This window comes from Monodelphis domestica, chromosome 2 (assembly GCF_027887165.1).
Source record: "Monodelphis domestica isolate mMonDom1 chromosome 2, mMonDom1.pri, whole genome shotgun sequence".
Classification (NCBI taxonomy): domain Eukaryota; kingdom Metazoa; phylum Chordata; class Mammalia; order Didelphimorphia; family Didelphidae; genus Monodelphis; species Monodelphis domestica.
This window is the reverse complement of record NC_077228.1, coordinates 320,733,226-320,752,112: the sequence shown is the minus strand read 5'-3', so window position 1 is coordinate 320,752,112 and position 18,887 is coordinate 320,733,226. Positions and strand designations below refer to the sequence as shown.

Sequence of the window (18,887 nt, the reverse complement as noted above, 5' to 3'; positions counted from 1 at the left end):
GTAAAGTTCCCAAGATGCTCCTATTTCCAGATAGCATTGTTTACTGTACAGAGACAATGAACACTAGATATATATTCATTTAAATTAGTCTAGCAATCCACAAAGCAAAAATCAAGTGAATAAAGACTTACTGAATCAAGCAATAATAAGTGCCAACTTATCAACCAGTCACTGTGTTGGATGATAGGGACAGAAAGACAAACATGGCACAGTAGTACCTGCACTCAAAGATTTCACATTCTAGCAAGAAAATAACATATACACTAATAACCATATGCTGGGTCAACACAAAATAAAGGACAACTCTAGCAAAGAGAGCACAAAGAACTTGGAAGTTGAGAGAGGATTAGAAAAGGTATGAGGGTGATGCTTGAACTGATCCTTGAAGGAAACAAGGGGAAAACATATCCCCTAAATTATAAAATGAGGGAAGATGGACAGACTCAGCATTTAACAAGACCTGCATCTTAGATCAGTTATATAGTTGTACAAAGACCCAAGCTGAGAGAAAAATAGGAAATTAGGTTGATTATCATTTGGGAATATGGGAGTAATTTCCTTTTCTGAATGTCTACTCTAAAGATAATATTCTAGGTACTACTGCTACATGGCTCTAAAACATGGATTACTACACTCTTGAAGTATTCAAAACTGCAAGGGTTGCAAAAGACAATGGAAAGGCTGAAAGAAAGGTGAAGTATATTTGAAATAACATGAAAGATATTCAGGATTTGTGTGACTGGAAAAGAGGTGGAAAGTATAGAGAGTGAAAGGAAATGGACACTAAATGCTAATAATAAAAGAAAACTACAGAAAGACCAAACATGACCTACATTCTTTATGAAAAAAATTTATAAAAAGACATGATATAAATCATGTAAGATAAGGTGAGGATAAAAGATAACCTGTACAAATTGGGGATATATCCATATCAGAATCTGAGTCAAATTGGTTAGCACAATGAGGAAGTGTAGAAGTGTTGTATCATAGAAAGAGTATGGAGTCTGGAATCATATGGCATGGTTTTGAATTACTAGTTCTACCACTTACTATGTGAATGATCACGGGAAATCCATTTTTCTCATCTGTAAGATGAAGGGGGTATTCTTAGACACTTTCTAAAGTATCTTTTCGCTTTAAATCCAATGATGTGCCCTTTATCTGTAACTATATAATTTTTATTTTTAACTATTTTAAAATAAATTGTTTTAAATACCTTTTGTTTCTATATCATAATTGTTTCTGGAAATATGCCAGTCTTCCTAGAAATTAGCTCTCTTTTGTAACATATAAAAGAGTCAAGCAGAGACAACACCCAACAGTGACTGGGTCTGACAATACAGACAATATTTTGCCCTCATTAGCCTCCTACTTCATCATGAGGAAGAAGGAAAAATGTTTCCTTATCTGGTCTCCATAACTATTATAGGTTTTTCAATTAACATATTTGACTACCTTTTAGTCATATTTTTATTTACACTGTTGAAATTTGTGTGTGTGGTATATTGATTCTGTTTATATTTTTTTGAATGATTTAATTTAAAGAAGCAGTGGTTTGGGAGTGAAGAGTGTGGGGTTCTATTTCTGCCTCTGCTTCTAAATCTCTGTAGAGCTTTAGGGTAATTGCTTCACCCTCTGGACATGAATTTTTTCACTCATAAAAGGAGGGAGGCCAGATAGCTCCACTAATAATCCCTGGTCCTTCTAGCTTTGGAGTTCAGTGATGTGTGTGTGTGAACTTATGTAACTTCTGTTTTCATAAACTTCAGGTTTCATATCTTTATTCAAATGAGCAGATAAATGGCAACTTTCATCATGAACTTCTACTTTCATACTTACCCTTAATGTATGATGTTCTTGTGCTAATAATGCTGTTATTTCATTCTGCAATGTTATAACTTCTAAAAACTGTCCCCAGAGTGCCATGAGAAGTGAGCAAAGCTGTGCAAGATTCATATTTATGAGTTCTGCCAGTTCATCAGGATTTTCCATTTTCTGAAATTGTAAGGGAAAAAAAATCACAAACCACTATTTTCTAAGAAGTATTAAATACATAAGCACAATTCTGCATAAAAATGCTTGTAAAATAAAAGAAAAGTTGAGAACAAGGTATTAATCTTAGTTTTCATATAAGAGCATCACTGCTTTTACCTCTTATTTTTTATTACTTATTTGTTCCGTAATACTAGTAGTTTTATATATTATCTGGAGCAAAATTGGTTAAAGTCAAATTGTTTCAAATTATTACAGCTCAAATGATGTAAAAATTTACCTGAAAATCTTCTACATTATATTCTATAAAATATAGTACTCTAAGCATACAAACAACAAAACAGGGTAACTTTATACATAATACACTAATGATTAAACAAAATAAATTTGATATTAATGAGATATTATAATTACAGATTTTAAAATACATGGTTATAGCTATGTGAGATAACTTATGTTTATGATTCCATAGAAAGTACTGGTATTTTTTGTAAATTACTGTTTTGGGACTTCTTTGATTCTAGGCTTCTAAAATTTTGGTTTGCCTATAGCATTCTGGAATGGTTTGCATAAATAAGTGACAGGTCTTCTCACTCTGAAGATCAAATAAAAGACTGTAATGACTACTTTTTACAGTCATCAGGGAGGGAGTTTTCTGTTCAGACACAAGATAAGACTACAGTATTACTTCTAAAATCTCCTCTAACTCTTTCGAGATTCAAAATTTTCTAAACCCTGTAATTATCCTAAATATTCTTGCTTAACAGTGACAATAAAATTACTCTACATATTGAAATATTCATGGAAACATCACAAAAGTTAAACTACTACTAACCTACTGTGAAAAGTAGAGTCCACTAAAAGAGGCAATCACTTAGCTGGTGAACTGCTAAATAAAATAAGAATCTCTTAGAAGAATAAAATAAATTTAATTCCAAATATTCTATTTTTTCATGGAAATGATTTTATTCATAAGAGCACGTATTTAAAAATAATTAGAGCATTTTTTTCTTTCCATTTTTTCCCATTACCCTAAGAAAAGGAGCTATCAGTAGTTTCAGTCTCTTGAATATAAGCACTGCAGGAGACTAGGCACAGGCATTTAGAAATCTATGAATTCTCTAGTAAATCTAGCTTGCTAAAAACAGTCACTGGGGTAGGAAAATACTATAAACTGCTTAAATCCTAGTCTGTTGTTTGTTTTTAGTTTGGAACAGGTTTAAAAGTTTAATATGTGGCAAAATGGTACAAGCTAAACATTGCAAAAACCTAGGAAACAATGAAAAAAATTTTTTTTAACAATGTCTTGGCAACAGGGAAAAAAACTGAGTTTTATTAACTGAGCTGTTCCCTAAAAAGATATTCAAATTAATGAAATGTTCTCACTTCCACCTAATACTTAGCAAAGAGCTTGAATACAGTGCTTAATAAGTGCTTGTTTTATTGACTGGGCTCAGTGACCTTAAAATCCATCTAATTCAATTCTCTTACTTTAAAAAGAGGTTGAATGAATAAATCATACTAAGTCATACCACTTAATTTCAAATTAAATGATAAAACATTGTACTCTGATACCTAAATCAGGGGAAACCCAACTAATCATTTAGATAAAAGAAATGAAAGAAAAAGTCCTTAATCAATTAGTGTGATTGACAGGAATAATGTTGAGAATCTAAAAGAGATTAGAATAGGCTGAGAGGAGAGAGCATGCTAACTAAATCCTTTGATTAAAGGATGATTTTGTGAATTTGGAAGACTTCTGATCTACCTGTCTCTATCCCAGCAAGTGTCTGCAGAACTGGATGACAGTATCAGTAGTAGGAGCCAAGGCTAGACTAAATATTAAGATTCAAGGCTCTACAAAGAGCCCAGAAAAAAATCTGTACTATGTAAGAGGGAACAATGTGAGGACTCTAAGCAAAAGGCCTTTTAGGATTTGTAAATTATCCCTTTGCCAAATGTGTTCTCTAAGCATGAGTCTATTTCCCCCTAAACCACACTGGTGGAAGAATTTGTTAGACTCTTAGGATAAGTTTTATAATGGTATAACTAACTATACCATCACAGTAAAATATCCCCTTCAAGCTAATTAGGGGCAACTAAGGTGGTACAGTGGATAGAGTGCTAGGCTTAGTCAGGAAAACTCATCTTCCTGAGGTTAAATCCAAGTTCAGACATTTACTAATTATGTGACCCTGGGCAAGTCTGTTAATTGTTTGCCTCAGTTTTTCATCTGTGAAATTTTTTGGAGATGGAAATGACAAACTGCTCCAGTATCAATGCTAAGAAAATCTTAAATGGAATCAGGAAGAGTTGGATATGAGTGAAAAACAACAAAAGCTAATTTTTTAGCAGAAAGAGGACTTAATCCAAATGAGAAGAACCCCCAACTCCTCAGGGATATCTCTTGAGTCACAAGGAGATATGTAGCTACCTAGTCTTGCTAAATAAGGGGAACAAAACTCATCAGTATAATTAGAAGTTAAGATAATGACCCTCCGAATTAATATGTGCTGCATAAGTAAGGAACCTGAAATTTAGTCAATCAGTCAACAAGCATTTATTAAATGTTTCCTGTGTGTCAGGCATTCTGCTAAGGCCTGGAAAATATGAAGAAAAGCAAACACAAAGCCCCTGCCCTCAAAGGAACTCACAGTATAAAGAATTTATGCAACTGGTTCAAGGTAAAAAAGACCTTGTTGATGTGAGATTAAAAACCAGCTCTCTGATTTTAATCTTCATGTAACATTCTGTAATATTCATTTTCTATTCTTACTTTCTACAAGTACTATAGCATCTTTTTGTAATATAGTCTAAATGTACAGGGCTAAAAATGAACCTGAAAGTCTCACCACTTCAGAGTGGCTTTATACTGTAGAAAAGAATTTTTTAGAAACACAATTTACATTTTTACATTATGGTATATCTAAAATAGATTGTGTTATTCTATTCTTACAAGATATTTTATAATTTCTTAAGAAAATATTCCATTTTTTTTTTGGTAAATGTTATTTGTATGAGTTTGTATCAGAATGAAATTTAAGCAGAATTTAGGGATGGGAGTGGATCTGTGACTTCACTGGTGTGAAGAAACTTTGTACTCAATGTAAGGTCAGTCCCTTCTCTGCAACTTATGGTCTTAGAGAACTGCCTGGAGGCTAATTGACTTGCCAAAGCCACTAAGTTGGTATATGTCAGATTTGGATCCAGGTCTTCCTGGCTTTAAGGCCAGCTCTCTATTTATACTAGGACAACTCTTAAAAAATTCTAAGTCTCCCCCCACCCCCATATTGCATTATATTATAACAATAATTATATAAACAAAAAAATTTTAAAAATATATTTTTCCATGCATGTTACTTTATGCCATTTCTTTCCCAAGGATGTTTAAATATTATATAAATAAATAAGTGTTTAAATATTTCAATTAATTTGAGTCTCATAACAAAACTAAAGAAGTTTGATCTACAGATTAAATTTATTTAGTATTTCAAATATTGCGATCAAATGAACAGTTTCTCAGTGACAAGACAATGTGGATTTTAAAGACATTTTGGCAAAAATCATTCTTAAAAACATAAACAAAAATCCAGTCTGAAGTCTGGCAGATTTTATGCCCCTCTACCCATTTCTTTACTTTTCCTAGATGCAAACCAAAAATACAATAAAAACAGACACGGAGATGATAGTCAACTTTAGTTTATATTTCTTTCTACATAGAATGGGGGACAGAAGGTTAGGAAAATGGGCTAAGAAATTTTTAAGCATATTTCAAGTCACTAAATACTGTGTTCAAGCATTATTGTAAGAATTCACATTCAATATGACCACTTGTACTCTTAATTTACAAAAGAAAATACACACTCCAGAAATAAATATATTTGATTTCTGAACCATTTGTACCACTTCTTCCTTCTATTAATATATATGAAAATAAATATGACAATAACAACTATAAGTAGTCAAATGCTATTTTTTCAAGAAAAGTCATTTACAAAAATCAACCCAGAAAATCCAGGGAAAAAATGATCTCAAATTATCTGAATAAAAATTAAAATCTTGACCTTTCAAAATATATTTCAATTCTGCAACTACTTATTACATATTAAAGGGCAATAAAAACTTTGAGAAGATGTCATAACTTTTATTTCATACTAGGGTAAACATTTTTTAAACAATTTAAGATTTTATTTTAATAACATGTCATATCTTTTCATTTTAGAAAAGGTGACATAAACCTTCCAAATAATTCAATGATTCTTAAGAAGTCCAAAATACCTTTACTTCTTCACACAATTCGGTAAGGCGAGCTTCTACATCTATTTTTTCTGGAAAAAAAATTAAAGAACAGATAGATGAAATACTTGAATGTTTAGAATTATTCTTCAAATAACAGTTAAATTTTCTTCTTATTTAAACAAGTGTAAGAAATTCTTAGGCTAGATTTAAATAGTTAAGTAAAAACTATTGTAATTTACCATTTTTCATAGGCATATTAACTATACTAATTCAAAAGAAAACCATTTTCTAAATTACTGCTCTGAAATAACAGTAGAATAGTATCTTTTAAAGCTAATATTGCCATAAAAATGTCTGTAATACTCATGTAGTGACTTACTCAATTTCAAAGGTTACCATTCTCTATTTTGCATAACATTATATATAACATACATCTTGAAAAACTTATCAACAGAATCAAACTTAAAAATGCACTTTGAAAGCTGTACAACTTAAGAAAAACCAGATGAATTATTTTAAATGAAATATTTTCTAATTTCATGTTTAATCAATTATATATATTTTATATCAAGCATTCTTAAAGAAGGCACATGTATAGATTAATCTAGATTTGTGTAATACACATTATAAATAACTAGATACAGCATAAATTAAAAGTACTTCCAAAGTGAATTTAATGGAGCACTTTAAGTAGATAAAGAGTACTTTAGTTTGGATATTCTATAGTTGTGATTTTTCATTCTTAATTGACTTCCTACCTAGAAAACTAAAATGGTATCTTTAGCTTTTGTGAAGGTGGAAAAAAAAAAAGCCAAATTGCAAACCCAGTATTATAAATTTCAGTTACAGGAAAACTCTGTGGTGATCTAGTCTAATCTCTCTACCACTGTTGGTTTGTTTCCTCATTTTCAATCATGGGAAATTTCTTACCTTTAAAGGTAGTCTAAAATGTTTATTCTTTCATTCAAATAATTTTGAATATAGTGAATGTAGAAAATGTTATAAATTAATTGTTGTGAATGAAATGAAATGACTACATTCAAGAGATAAGGCTATTGTTGGGAGCTGTATATTATGAGGATTCGCATAATCTTTAAATTCAAAAATTACTATATAAATTTTATTACTTAAACATTACTGAAACATTCTTTTTGACAGATCTCCTGGTTAAGCAAAACTAAAATAAGGACATTTTTTATTCTAAAATTTAAATAATTTGTCAAAAAAAAAGTGAAAAAGTATTCTTAAAGTTTCTGAAGGTAGTACTGTTTCTTTACATGTAATATGCACCATTTTTATATTGAAAATGACTATAGTGAATATAAAGCAAAAAGTGTAAAGTAAAAAGACAGTTTTAATCTTAGTTTCCTGTCTTTAACAATGAATTCACTAAACTTTTAAGCAAAAGTCTTTTAAAATTCATTGAAAGGTGTTTTACATCAGTGGTATCAAACTCAACTAGAAAAAGGGGTCCCTAAACCATGCATGCAGCAGGCTGAATATTGACTTAAAAAACTTATTACTTTTTGTTGCTGTTCAGTTATTTCAATTTCAGTTCTGTCCCACTCTTCATGTGACTTGCACAGGGTGATACAGCTATTAAGTATCTTGAGGCCAAATTTGAGCTCAGTTCTTCCTGATTTCTGGGCCAGTGTTCTATCTACTGAGCCACTTAGCCGCCCCTACATATTAATATTACTTATTGTCTTACTCAATTTTTATTTAAATATTTCATAATTCCATTTTAATCTCATTTAGCCCCATCTTTGATGTTCTGACATATCTATTTTAATTATTGCTTCAATTGAAAAAAATAAACCAAGAAATGTTAATGAAGTTATGTTTTAAATTATCTTATCTTCACCCTTTTAAATTCACTAAAAATATCTTTCAATTGTTATTTTAGGTCTGTAAAAATAAAATTAACCCTTTTCTCCCCCTTACAGGTCCAAAATCAAGCCTGACTAGAAAAACTTTCTGTATAAAAGTATACATATGGGTGCATACAACAATGTGAAAAAGTACCAATTTTAAATTAATGGATCAAAGACATTTTTTAAGATTTCATCAAACTAAAGGAAACTAATTGGATGCAATGTCAATGAATATGAATCCATATTTATTTTAACAACAGAGACACCACAAAGTATCTTTATGGTCAGAAATTTTTATAATATAAAATATATTTACATATATGTAGAATAAATATACATATTAAACTATGTATATTTTAATAAAATTTACATAAAAATTAAGGTTAAAAGAAAAATATCCATAGAATTTCAGCTTTTATTCTTATTCCACCTTCCTTTATCTTGAAACCCTGTTAACTTTTAGTTGCTTTAAATATAAATAAGCAAACATGTAAAAAAAGGTCTGTCCTGATTTTAGTTATTCATTTTTAAATTTCGGATTAAAAAAAGAGTTAAATATTTTTAAAGGGGAAAAAAATTAACTGAACTTGACATGTTTTCAATTTCACATGACACCAATTACCTGTTTAATTTGATGTAAAAACCCCTTTAAATATTATTTCCAATAGAGAAATGTTAATTAAATGAGTACAGTATCTTCCCCTTATCCCTCTCAGGGGGTTATAGAGAAGATTTTGGTAATGTTTTACTACATGTTTATTGATTAAATTCTATTACATGTATGGACAAGAAAATCATGTTATTTATGGGGTCAGCAGGTGTTTGATTATTTCCACAGTTTTAGCCATTCATGGAAGGTCTTTTAATGTTTCATCTGCTTGCGAGGGTCCTACCATCTTTACCATTAGCTACTTTTTGAAATGAATTATGAACGTCTTCAAAAGACAAAATCAGGACTGTCATTTTAACTTTAAAAAAAGCAATTTTTATTTCTTGTATAACATTTATAAACTATTGAGTAAAAGTAATTCTTGAACTGGAGCAATTTTATATTAAAATAGAACCAAAACTCAAGTTATTTCAGCATGTCGTCTGATTTAATTTTGTTGTGTAGATTAGTTTCTTATCACTAAGTCAACCCAAAGTTAAAGGGGAACTATTCTGAGAAAAATTAAGTTTAGTCCAATTTTTATAGTATAGATGTTATTTAAAATGGGTTTTTAAATGCCCTTTTATCACCACATAATAGCTCTGTTCCTGAATGCAACTTTTGAGTATGATCCTGAAAGAAGAACGTAAAAGAATTCTAAAAGGGGCATTAAGGGAGGATCCTTAAGGATGTAGTTTTTATATTTACCATTTCATAGTATAAAATAATATATTTACTTAATTCTGCTCCCTGGATATCTGATTCAAATAAAGAAAGTTGCCATAATAAATATTTCTGCTTCACTAAACAATCAAAATCTGTTACTAAAGGTGGGAACATAATTCATTGTCATATGAACTTTTTATAATAATTTAAAACAAAAATTTCTATATTACTAAAGATTCTATGAGGTTACTTATCCTACATTAAAAAACATACCTAGATTTGTGTCTTTCTGGTTTCGTGGACATTTTCTTCCGAGAAGGCGCTCGTAAAGGACGTGCATGCTGGCCTTGGCTAGTTATAAGGATTGCACACATGACTAGTTACTTTACTCCTTTTTCAATATAATTTATTAGAATTTGCCTATAAGTTAGTAATAAATGTTAACACTGGTCTTACAGTGTAGTAGTTAGACTAGACAGTAAAGCAGAGTCCATTGATTGGTAAGCTTAAGCACATCAAATGTTACTTAAAATGTGTACGTTAAGGATGATGTTGAAATCTAAGGCTTGTTACTTATTTTAATTTAAATCTCTTAAAAATTTAAGTGACATCTGATAAAAATAGTTCAATTTTGTTTATATGTAAGCATATTTTCACTTACTTCTAATCAAACAATTATTTATTAATAAACACTTGTTAGTAGGCACTATATTAGGTGCTGGTAATAAGGATAAAAAAATTAAAAAAAAAAAGGTTTGTCCTTAAGGAACTTAAAAGAATTTTAAAGCTGGCAGGGGCCTTGGTTCAATTCCATTACTTCATTTGACAGAAGAGGAAACTAATGACCCAAGAAATTACATGATTTACTCAAAAAAGCAATTAATGGCATTGGGGACAAGAACCTAAGTTTTAAGAATCCCTGGTCCAATTCACTTAATCAGCACTTTTTTTTTAGGCAATAGGGGTCAAGTGACTTGCCCAGGGTCACACAGCTGGGAAGTGTCTGAGGCCAGATTTGAACCTAGGACCTCCCATCTCTAGGCCTGGCTCTCAATCCACTGAGCTACCCAGCTGCCCCCATTAATCAGCACTTTTAATGTGAGTTTTAAAAAATCATCTTTGTAGGTGAAAATAAAAATGCAAAAAAGAGAAAAGAAATCAAGAAATTATTTTAAATCCTGGGAACATTATGATTTTCTTCTCCTCAGAAGGGCTTGGAACATTTTCCAAACCTTATTTGAAATTCAGATTTTGAAATATATATGAATTTGAAAATTCATGCTAAAAGGAAAAAGGAAATTCAACAGTAAAAAAAGTAAATTCAATATTCTATAAGTAAAAAACAACTTTATGTCTATTTTAAAATTTGTAGTCTCTATAAAGTAATGGAAATATATTGTTAGATAAATTTTATTATTTTGCAAAAATAAAAAAGATGTTAATTATTTGTCTATATGTTAATTACTTTTATCTTAAATAGTGAATAAGACTTTTTAGAAATCTATTTAAAAGATGCATGCAAAGAGAGACTTAAAATTCACAAGGCAAATAAGGGGTATACTAATAAATAGGAAAAGGAAGGTTTAAGAAAAATATAGTATTACCAACAAATATTTACTCAACACAAACATTAAAATATCTTTGAAAAACAAAAAGTGAATCTCATGGTATAAGTTATGCTTCAAAACTTATGCTTATTCAAATGATTAAAAAAATTTTTTTACCAAAGATTGAATTCTATTTTTGCATTTACTTACAAATATTATGATAAACCATTTAAAATTCATAATTAGGAATAAAGAAATTTTTTATTCATCTCTGGGACTATGTCCTGAATTGAAATATCAAGTTTTAGATTGTGTTACTCCCAGTTTCACTTTTCAAATTAAAAAATAAAAGAGGGGACGGCTAAGTGGGCTCACTGGATTGAGAACCAGGCCTAGAGATGGGAGGTCCTGGGTTCAAATTTAACCTCAAGAAACTTTCTAGCAGTGTGACCCTGGGCAAGTCACATAACCCCAACTGCCTATCCCTTGTCACTCTTCTGCCCTGAAAACAATACTTAGCATTGATTTTAAGACAGAAGCGCTTAAAAAAAAAGAAAAAATCTTTAGAATATGGATTTTTTACTAAGAAGAAACAGTTACTAAGGGTAAATTTTTAAAAATCTATTTCATAAAATGAGACTTGAGGAGATTGCTATTTTTTCTATTTGGAATATGTTTTTGTCTTGGAGAGAGATGACACATTCTGTCAATTTCTTTTATAAATTTCCTGTTGTTAGTAAGTATATTTTCTCTGAGAGAAAAGGGAAATAATTTTCTCTCTTAATTATCTATTATTTTAAATGTAAAATTGTATTAGTAAGCTGAATGATTTACAATTTCATTTTAAAATCTATACCACGAATTCAACACAAAAAAGTCAAGGTGATTTTAATCTACTACCTTGAACATAAACACTCTCCATTAGTGTTTTACATGTTGGAATCATCCAAAGGACATATTCAGATATTTTAAATAGAGGGGGAAAAAGAAAGCAGTTTGTCCAATAATAAATGACCAAAAGGCTAAAACATAATTATTATTACCTTTAACATTATTTTTTTTATTCTGGGGGATAATAGACAGCCAAGAAGAAATGTTGTGTATATGTACATAAAGGTTCAACCTTTTGAATCAAATAAAAAACTAATTTGGCTCACTTACCACCCCCAAGGGAACTGGTTCCTTTATGAAGATGATTCAACTGCTTGTGATAATATAAAGGCAAACTATTTGCTATTTCCACAGTTATCTCTATGGTAATAATGAACCAAAAAGTTGAACTACAGAGAGTTCAATGGCTCAGTAATAATCTATTTAAAATATTTATGGTTTATCTATTTAAAAAAGTAACAGTAAAAATAGGCTATTTATGTTTTTTTAATTAAATTTTATTTTCATTTTTTTCTTTCATACTTTAAACATAACTTCAAGAAAAATATTTTCACATTTATGGGATATTTAGAAAAATCCCTACTAAAGCATTAAATACTGTTAAAAGATAAACCTTAGGAGAGTAGACAGAAAATGTGACATAACAAAATAATAGTAATCAAAATAGAAGCATTTGGATTTCTTCAAAAGGATATCATTTGCATAATTAAGGTCTTTGAAATGATCTAAGTTACTAATTTTTATCACATAAAAATAAAAAATCAAACAAAATAAGCACTTTAGTTTTATCAATCTCAATGACATGTACATGTATATATCATGTAGTTTCCATATTTGTTTCATAATGTTACTTTCTGCTTTTATTTTTTCAGTATTACAAAGGAAAATGTACTACTTTTTGTTTTTCATATAACAAAATATTCATTTAATATGTATCACTAAAAGGTGGCTTTTTAAAGATTATAAAATACTTCTGATTCACATATTCAGATTCATTGTTTAAGAGATATATATCATTTATGAATATTATATTTTTCATGTGAAAGGTATAGCTATGTGTCCCTAAAATAAACAATATAATCAGGTAGAAAAGATTTGGAAGCATAGAAAAAGACTGCATTACTTCTAACATACCCAGATCTATTCTGTGACAAGAAGGAAGCTCTTGGGTTACCATTAGGAAGTAGCTGTGCAATCCCTGGAATGCAAGCAGCAAACTGGCACAAAGTGTATAGTGGAAATTGTAGGCATGCTGTAAGAAGGATTCTGAAATCATAAAATTGCATCCCTAAAACAAAAATATTAAAGACAAAATATTACTACCTAAAAAAAAAAATCTACATTTTTCTTATTCTAAAATTAAAATTGTTTACACTAATCCCTATCAATTCTAAACCATAAATATGACTAATGTAAAGCTTAACACAACTGATTTTGTTAACATAAGTCATTTCAGCATATTAAATATAACTCAATATATTAAACAATTATACAGAAGCAAAGGTTTATCTAACTTAAGTACAAATTTTTATATTACCTGTAAAAACTGTTTATATTAGAATTGTTGCTTTTTAGAATCAGAGGGAACATCTGAACTACCAGACCAGCATTAAGTGGTTGACTCATTATCTCATTAACTTATAAGATTTTTATCAAATTTGATAATATCTATAAAGCATAGTACCTGGCACATAGCAAGCATTATATAAGTGTCAACTATTATTATTATTATTATTATTATTATTATTATTATTGAATAAGGTAACCAACTTTTGAAGAGAATTAGGATGTTTAATTAATTTTGTAAAGAGTAGAATCTTGAGTGGGATAAATTATTCCAAAAGCTCTTCTTAGGCTGCTAATATTTTGTTAATAGAACAAGAAATAACTGTGGAAAGAAGACAAAGCTAGGAGGTTGTAAAATATTTCTATCTATTCAATATTTATCTTAAGCTAAAGTCCTACGGTCATATTAAAGTTTTGACATCAGAATATGAAATTATCTGATGGTTTCCAAACTATACTTAAATGGTTAAGTCCGTTAACAGGTTTATTCTCCAAAGTGACTCTAATTCTCCCAAGTTTTACTGTTCATTGAAAACATTTGTGGCATTTCTTTTTTCTGAAATAAAGAGGAAAAAAATTAAATAAGCAATATTCTTACATCTGGAGTTAACTGTTTTGAGTAGTTATTACCAAAGACCACGCTTTCAAGAGTAGGAATCACAGAGTCCTTGTTTTGTGCTGGTGCATTCCTATTTAGCCAAGTGTTCTTCACAGGACGAGGAAAGCTGAGGGAATAATTATTTTAAAATTATTGTTTTTTCAATAATTACAATCCAGAAATCCCCGTGACAGGTGAAAATCCACAAAGTAGCAGCATTAAATTTATTTTATTATTTACATATATTTTAAGGTTTTGTAAACTTTTCCCACTCTCCTATAAACCTTTTCAACACTCTTATTAACCTACAGTCACTGAGTCAATCAGTGCCCAGGACACAGAACATAATGCTGTAGTTGGTCACCTTTCATTCCATCAGACAATAGTGTGCTGTGATAAGTGTAACTCTGTGATACAGAATTATATGTATATATATAAACCCATGAAACAGTGAAGCCCCAATAAGTGAACTGTGATATTACGAGGGATGGCTGTATTTAATACTGCTATTCTGATAGAGGCCAAGATCTATGGAACTAGGAGTCAAAATTTAAATATCATATGAGGAAAAGTATTTAAAGTATTTGGTATCTTAATTTCTCCAGAAATAGGGGTAATTTCATAGGATCAAAGAATCAGAGATGTAGAGCTAGAAGGGACTTATTTGATCTACACTCAGAAATGGGATGTTTTAAAGGCTTGAAAATAATGTCTACAAATTTATTTAGGCACAATCTCAATTCTAACAGATACAGTAGCACAAACTAATAAAAATCCCATTTCTATGAAGAAAATCACCATTTTGGAAATAATATTTGCATTTCTATCCCACATTACTGTGTATAATAAGACACAGTATTGATATTTGTCAAATTAATGCACTTAGACCATTTGCAAAAGTAAAAAGGGAAAAATAAATCAGTACTGTCATAAGCAAAAAGCTGATTTCATATGTAAAAACAATTTTAATTTGCTAAAACCAAAATGTCACTATCATAGCAAATAAGAGGTCTTCAGCCAATTGTGAATTCTACTTGTGCTGTAAAATATTTTCCAGAATCAAGTATTAGTAATATTGTTTCAGAAAATATTCATTAAAGTAACAAACTCAGGAACAAGAAATACACCATGTGAAAGCAAGTATGTAAGGAAAATTTGAACTTAATTTAAATAACTAAATCAACATCTACTTAGGTTCATTGGGTTAATTTTATTTATGTTAGAATAACACTAAACCAATATTAAATCCTCACACTAGTTTTACTATGCTTGGAAGAAAAATCTATAATAAATATATTTAGGGAAAATCTTGTTGAAGCTTTCAAAGTGAGGAATATTTATCTTTAACATCACCTCAGGACCAGCACCAGTACCATCAGCAAAAAGCTTTGCCACTATCTTTCCCTGCTTCCTCCTTCTAACCTTCCAATTTGATTTATAAGCAGATGAAAAGTGAGTGAAAAATTCTGCATTCATGGCAGCAAGGAAAACTCTAGCAAGAGAGGAAATATAAGGCTCCATGGAATGGCAGCAACAACAGTTATTCTGAAGGCACCTCAACTTTTCTTTCAGTCACTAAAATAGTCTTCTTTTGATAATCCAGGTCAGCTGTGCCTTTCTTCTACTAGTCTGTGGTAAAAACTGTTGTATTGCAAGAGGAAGTACATATTTAAAAGCAGTGATCTGGTTATCATCTCACTACCTAATGAAGGCCATCAAAATAAGCATTTGATGGATGGTTTGTCTATGTACTATTGTTGCATTGCTCATATAGCCTCAGTAAGTTTGGAAAACTGGGTCATCCAATTAAGAGTTTCTTCTATAAAAAGAAGTTTGAAATAACATACATTTAAAATTATTATGTTATGAACATCAAATAGTTGTAATGGAGGTTTCATAAAAATAAAGAAGATGACATTGCACATGTGAAAGCTATAGGGAATTTTCATATTTTAACTTGCATGCTGGATAATTCCTGTTCATAGATACTAAACAATATTTTATAGATTTTTTTACCTAAAGAAACTTAATTTATTCTTATTTGTTGCCTCATGATTTTTCACAGGACCATCAAGTTAGAGCTAGAAGTGCTCTTAGAAGTCACCTCATCCAACACCTTTATTTTACAGATGAGGAAACTGAAGCAATCTGAGGTAAACCAACCTGTCCAGAGCCATATAGTTAATAAGGTAAGTAGGATTTAAACTTAGGTTTAAATGACTCCAAAATCAATATTCTATCTATGATGCTATGTTGCCACTAATGGTATAAGATTTTTAAATAATTCAAGAACTGAAATAATACAACAGAAATAAAAATGAGAATTTCACAATTGAAAGTAAAAACATCATTGAAGATACACAAATCTGATCTACAAAACTGAATATTATTCAAAAGTTTATCACAGGGGGGCAGCTAGGTAGCAGAATAGAGAGTTAGAAAGACCTGGGCTTATTGTGATCCTTGCTGATCTTCAGTCTTAGAAATGATAATAAGAAAGAAGGTAGGAGTTACTGTGACAAATTTTAGTCTTTATAACTAGAAAAGAACATGAAATAGAAAATCTTAGCAATTAATTTTAAACATCAAAATTTTGTAATATCAAAATACTCTACAGAGAAAAGCTAAAGAAGTTGGAATTATTCAACCTAGAGATGGGAGGAAAGGAAGACAGGAAATTTTATTTTATTTATTCATTTTCAAAACACCCTTACCTTCTGTCTTGTAATCAGTACTATGTACTGGTTCCAAGGCAGAAGAATGGTAAGGGCTATGGCAATGGGGGTTAAGTGACTTGCCCAGGGTCACACAACTAGGAAGCGTCTGAGGCCAGATTTGAACCCACGACCTCCTGTCTGTAGGTCTGGCTCTCAATCCACTGAGCCATCTAGCTGCCCCTTAGGAAATTTTAATAGCTAAAAATATATAAGGAGCATATATACAGTAGACAGAATATATCTCTACTGTAAAGAGAACAAAGGAAAGGGACTTTTATTGCAGCATTAGTGTTTAGACATAAACTTATTTTTCTGACATTAAAAGTTTTGTTAAACATAGGACTGCACTATTAAAAGAGGTTTTAGAATATTTTTTTTCTTAAGTCTTAAAAAAATACAATATTATAGTCTAGTCTAATGGGAATTTTATTTTGGCATGATTATGCCAGGGAACAGGTATATACATGGATTACACAGAACAACCTTGGTTTTTGTCCTAAGAGCCTAGAAATTTTTACTAGAAAATGTCTGGATCAAAAAACATTATCACATGATATATCTGCACAACTAAAATTTAAAATCTCATCTTTTAAAAATCTATTACATACTTATTTTAGCATAATTTATATCACCATAATTTGAAAAATCCCTATGAAGAGTTATATACATTGTTACATTTTTCTTTCTATAGAAGGAAAAAAAAAAGCATTGTGATATAGGGGATTTACCTTATTAGTGGCTGGTGTAGTGCAACCAATGATGCATGGACTGTAACAGATACAACAGAAAGGTGGAAATAATCAAACATAACATTAACATGATGATGAAGGCCTCTATGGAGGCTAAAGTGCAGCTTCAATGTTCGGCTACTTATTAGTTGCAAGGAGTTCAAGTCATCTGCCCTATAAAAAGCAACATATTTGCTTGTAAGTACAGAAATGGTATAGAAAATGTTAAAAACAAAAGAATTAAAGAATAAATACAAAATAGTCTTAGTTAAAGGTAACTATTAATTACCTTTTAAAAATCTAAACAAATAAATACTGAGAAATAATTTTAAAAGCACTCAAATTACATGGGATAACAATATATCATCTAAGGATGAGAAAGTATACTTAAGTCCTCATTATCACTGTTATCAGTATCTACAGCATGAATTGTCTTTTTTAAAGCTGTCTCATAATAAAGTCTTTTGGGCTACAATGAAATTCTCCTAGATAGAAATTAACATCATAAGATAATACCAATCAATGTATTACAGGACAAATTCAATCCTGGAAAATTCTTAAAGCTACTTCAAATTATTCTATTGTATAAAATTTTGTAGTATTAAAATAATGGAGCCAATGATGGAGGCTTTTAATGAAGTAGGAAATTTTGATTGTAATGAGAGATTTTACATGTAAAACAATTTTGCAACAATAATTTCAAGAATTATATTCCAATATAGTTTTTAGATTACAACAAACATATGGAATATTTCTGGATGTAAAGAACAGAACAATTTCTTAACTTTGGCTACTGCTACAAGCAAGAAAATTTTCAAGGTATTCCTCTGAGTACTGAAAGTGGACCTCCGGTACAGGCAGTGGCTATAACATGGGAACCTGATTCCTTAATGCCACTGAACTTGATTGTCATGATGAAACTCTCAGGATTGGGATAAATCAGTGATACTAAAGATGGAGTAAATGCAGAAATATCATAAGACAGTGTCATCTTACATGAGATTTTAAAAAATGTTTGAGAAAAGTATTTCCAAGAGAAAACAAATAACAAGTAAAACTTTTTCACTGTATTTACAATTCTCTCTATGAGGCAGTCTGGGAAATAACTGTGCTCCCTGTTAAGACTTTTCTAAAATATAGTGCAGATCATCTAGTTAGGTAGGCAAGTCAAGACAGTCACTTCTAAATTTCTTAGAGGTTTTGAAAATGACTATCATAAAATCAGAGAGAAGTCAGGGATACTCATAAACTTAGACTAAAAATAATAAAACTTTATTTACTGTGTTTCTAAGGTGTGGCTCAGCATGCTACAAAAGAAAGAACATAGAACTTTGTGTCTAGAATCATAGGCTTAAATTCCTACTTTTGATTTTTACTGGCTATATGACCATGATAAATTCACAAAATTTAAAAGCTTAAA

The 18,887-nt window shown here is 30.2% G+C and overlaps 1 protein-coding gene across 13 annotated transcripts in view; it reads right to left on the bottom strand.

Moving 5' to 3' along the window:
* The window catches only part of FAM135A (family with sequence similarity 135 member A), a 115,946-nt gene that overhangs the window by 46,351 nt on the left and 50,708 nt on the right, over positions 1-18,887 (bottom strand). For 8 of the 13 annotated variants that reach the window (XM_007484171.3, XM_056818449.1, XM_056818446.1 and 5 more), the window contains 6 exons: positions 17,468-17,641; positions 14,023-14,149; positions 12,993-13,146; positions 9,694-9,771; positions 6,271-6,320; positions 1,840-1,995 (listed from right to left, as the gene is read on the bottom strand). In XM_007484171.3, coding sequence (XP_007484233.2) covers positions 1,840-1,995; positions 6,271-6,320; positions 9,694-9,771; positions 12,993-13,146; positions 14,023-14,149; positions 17,468-17,641 — 739 coding nt within the window. Of the gene's footprint in view, positions 1-1,839; positions 1,996-2,827; positions 2,882-6,270; positions 6,321-9,693; positions 9,772-12,992; positions 13,147-14,022; positions 14,150-17,467; positions 17,642-18,887 lie in introns of those variants that run through there. The other 5 variants (XM_056818447.1, XM_007484173.3, XM_007484175.3 and 2 more) reach the window with 2 other exon arrangements.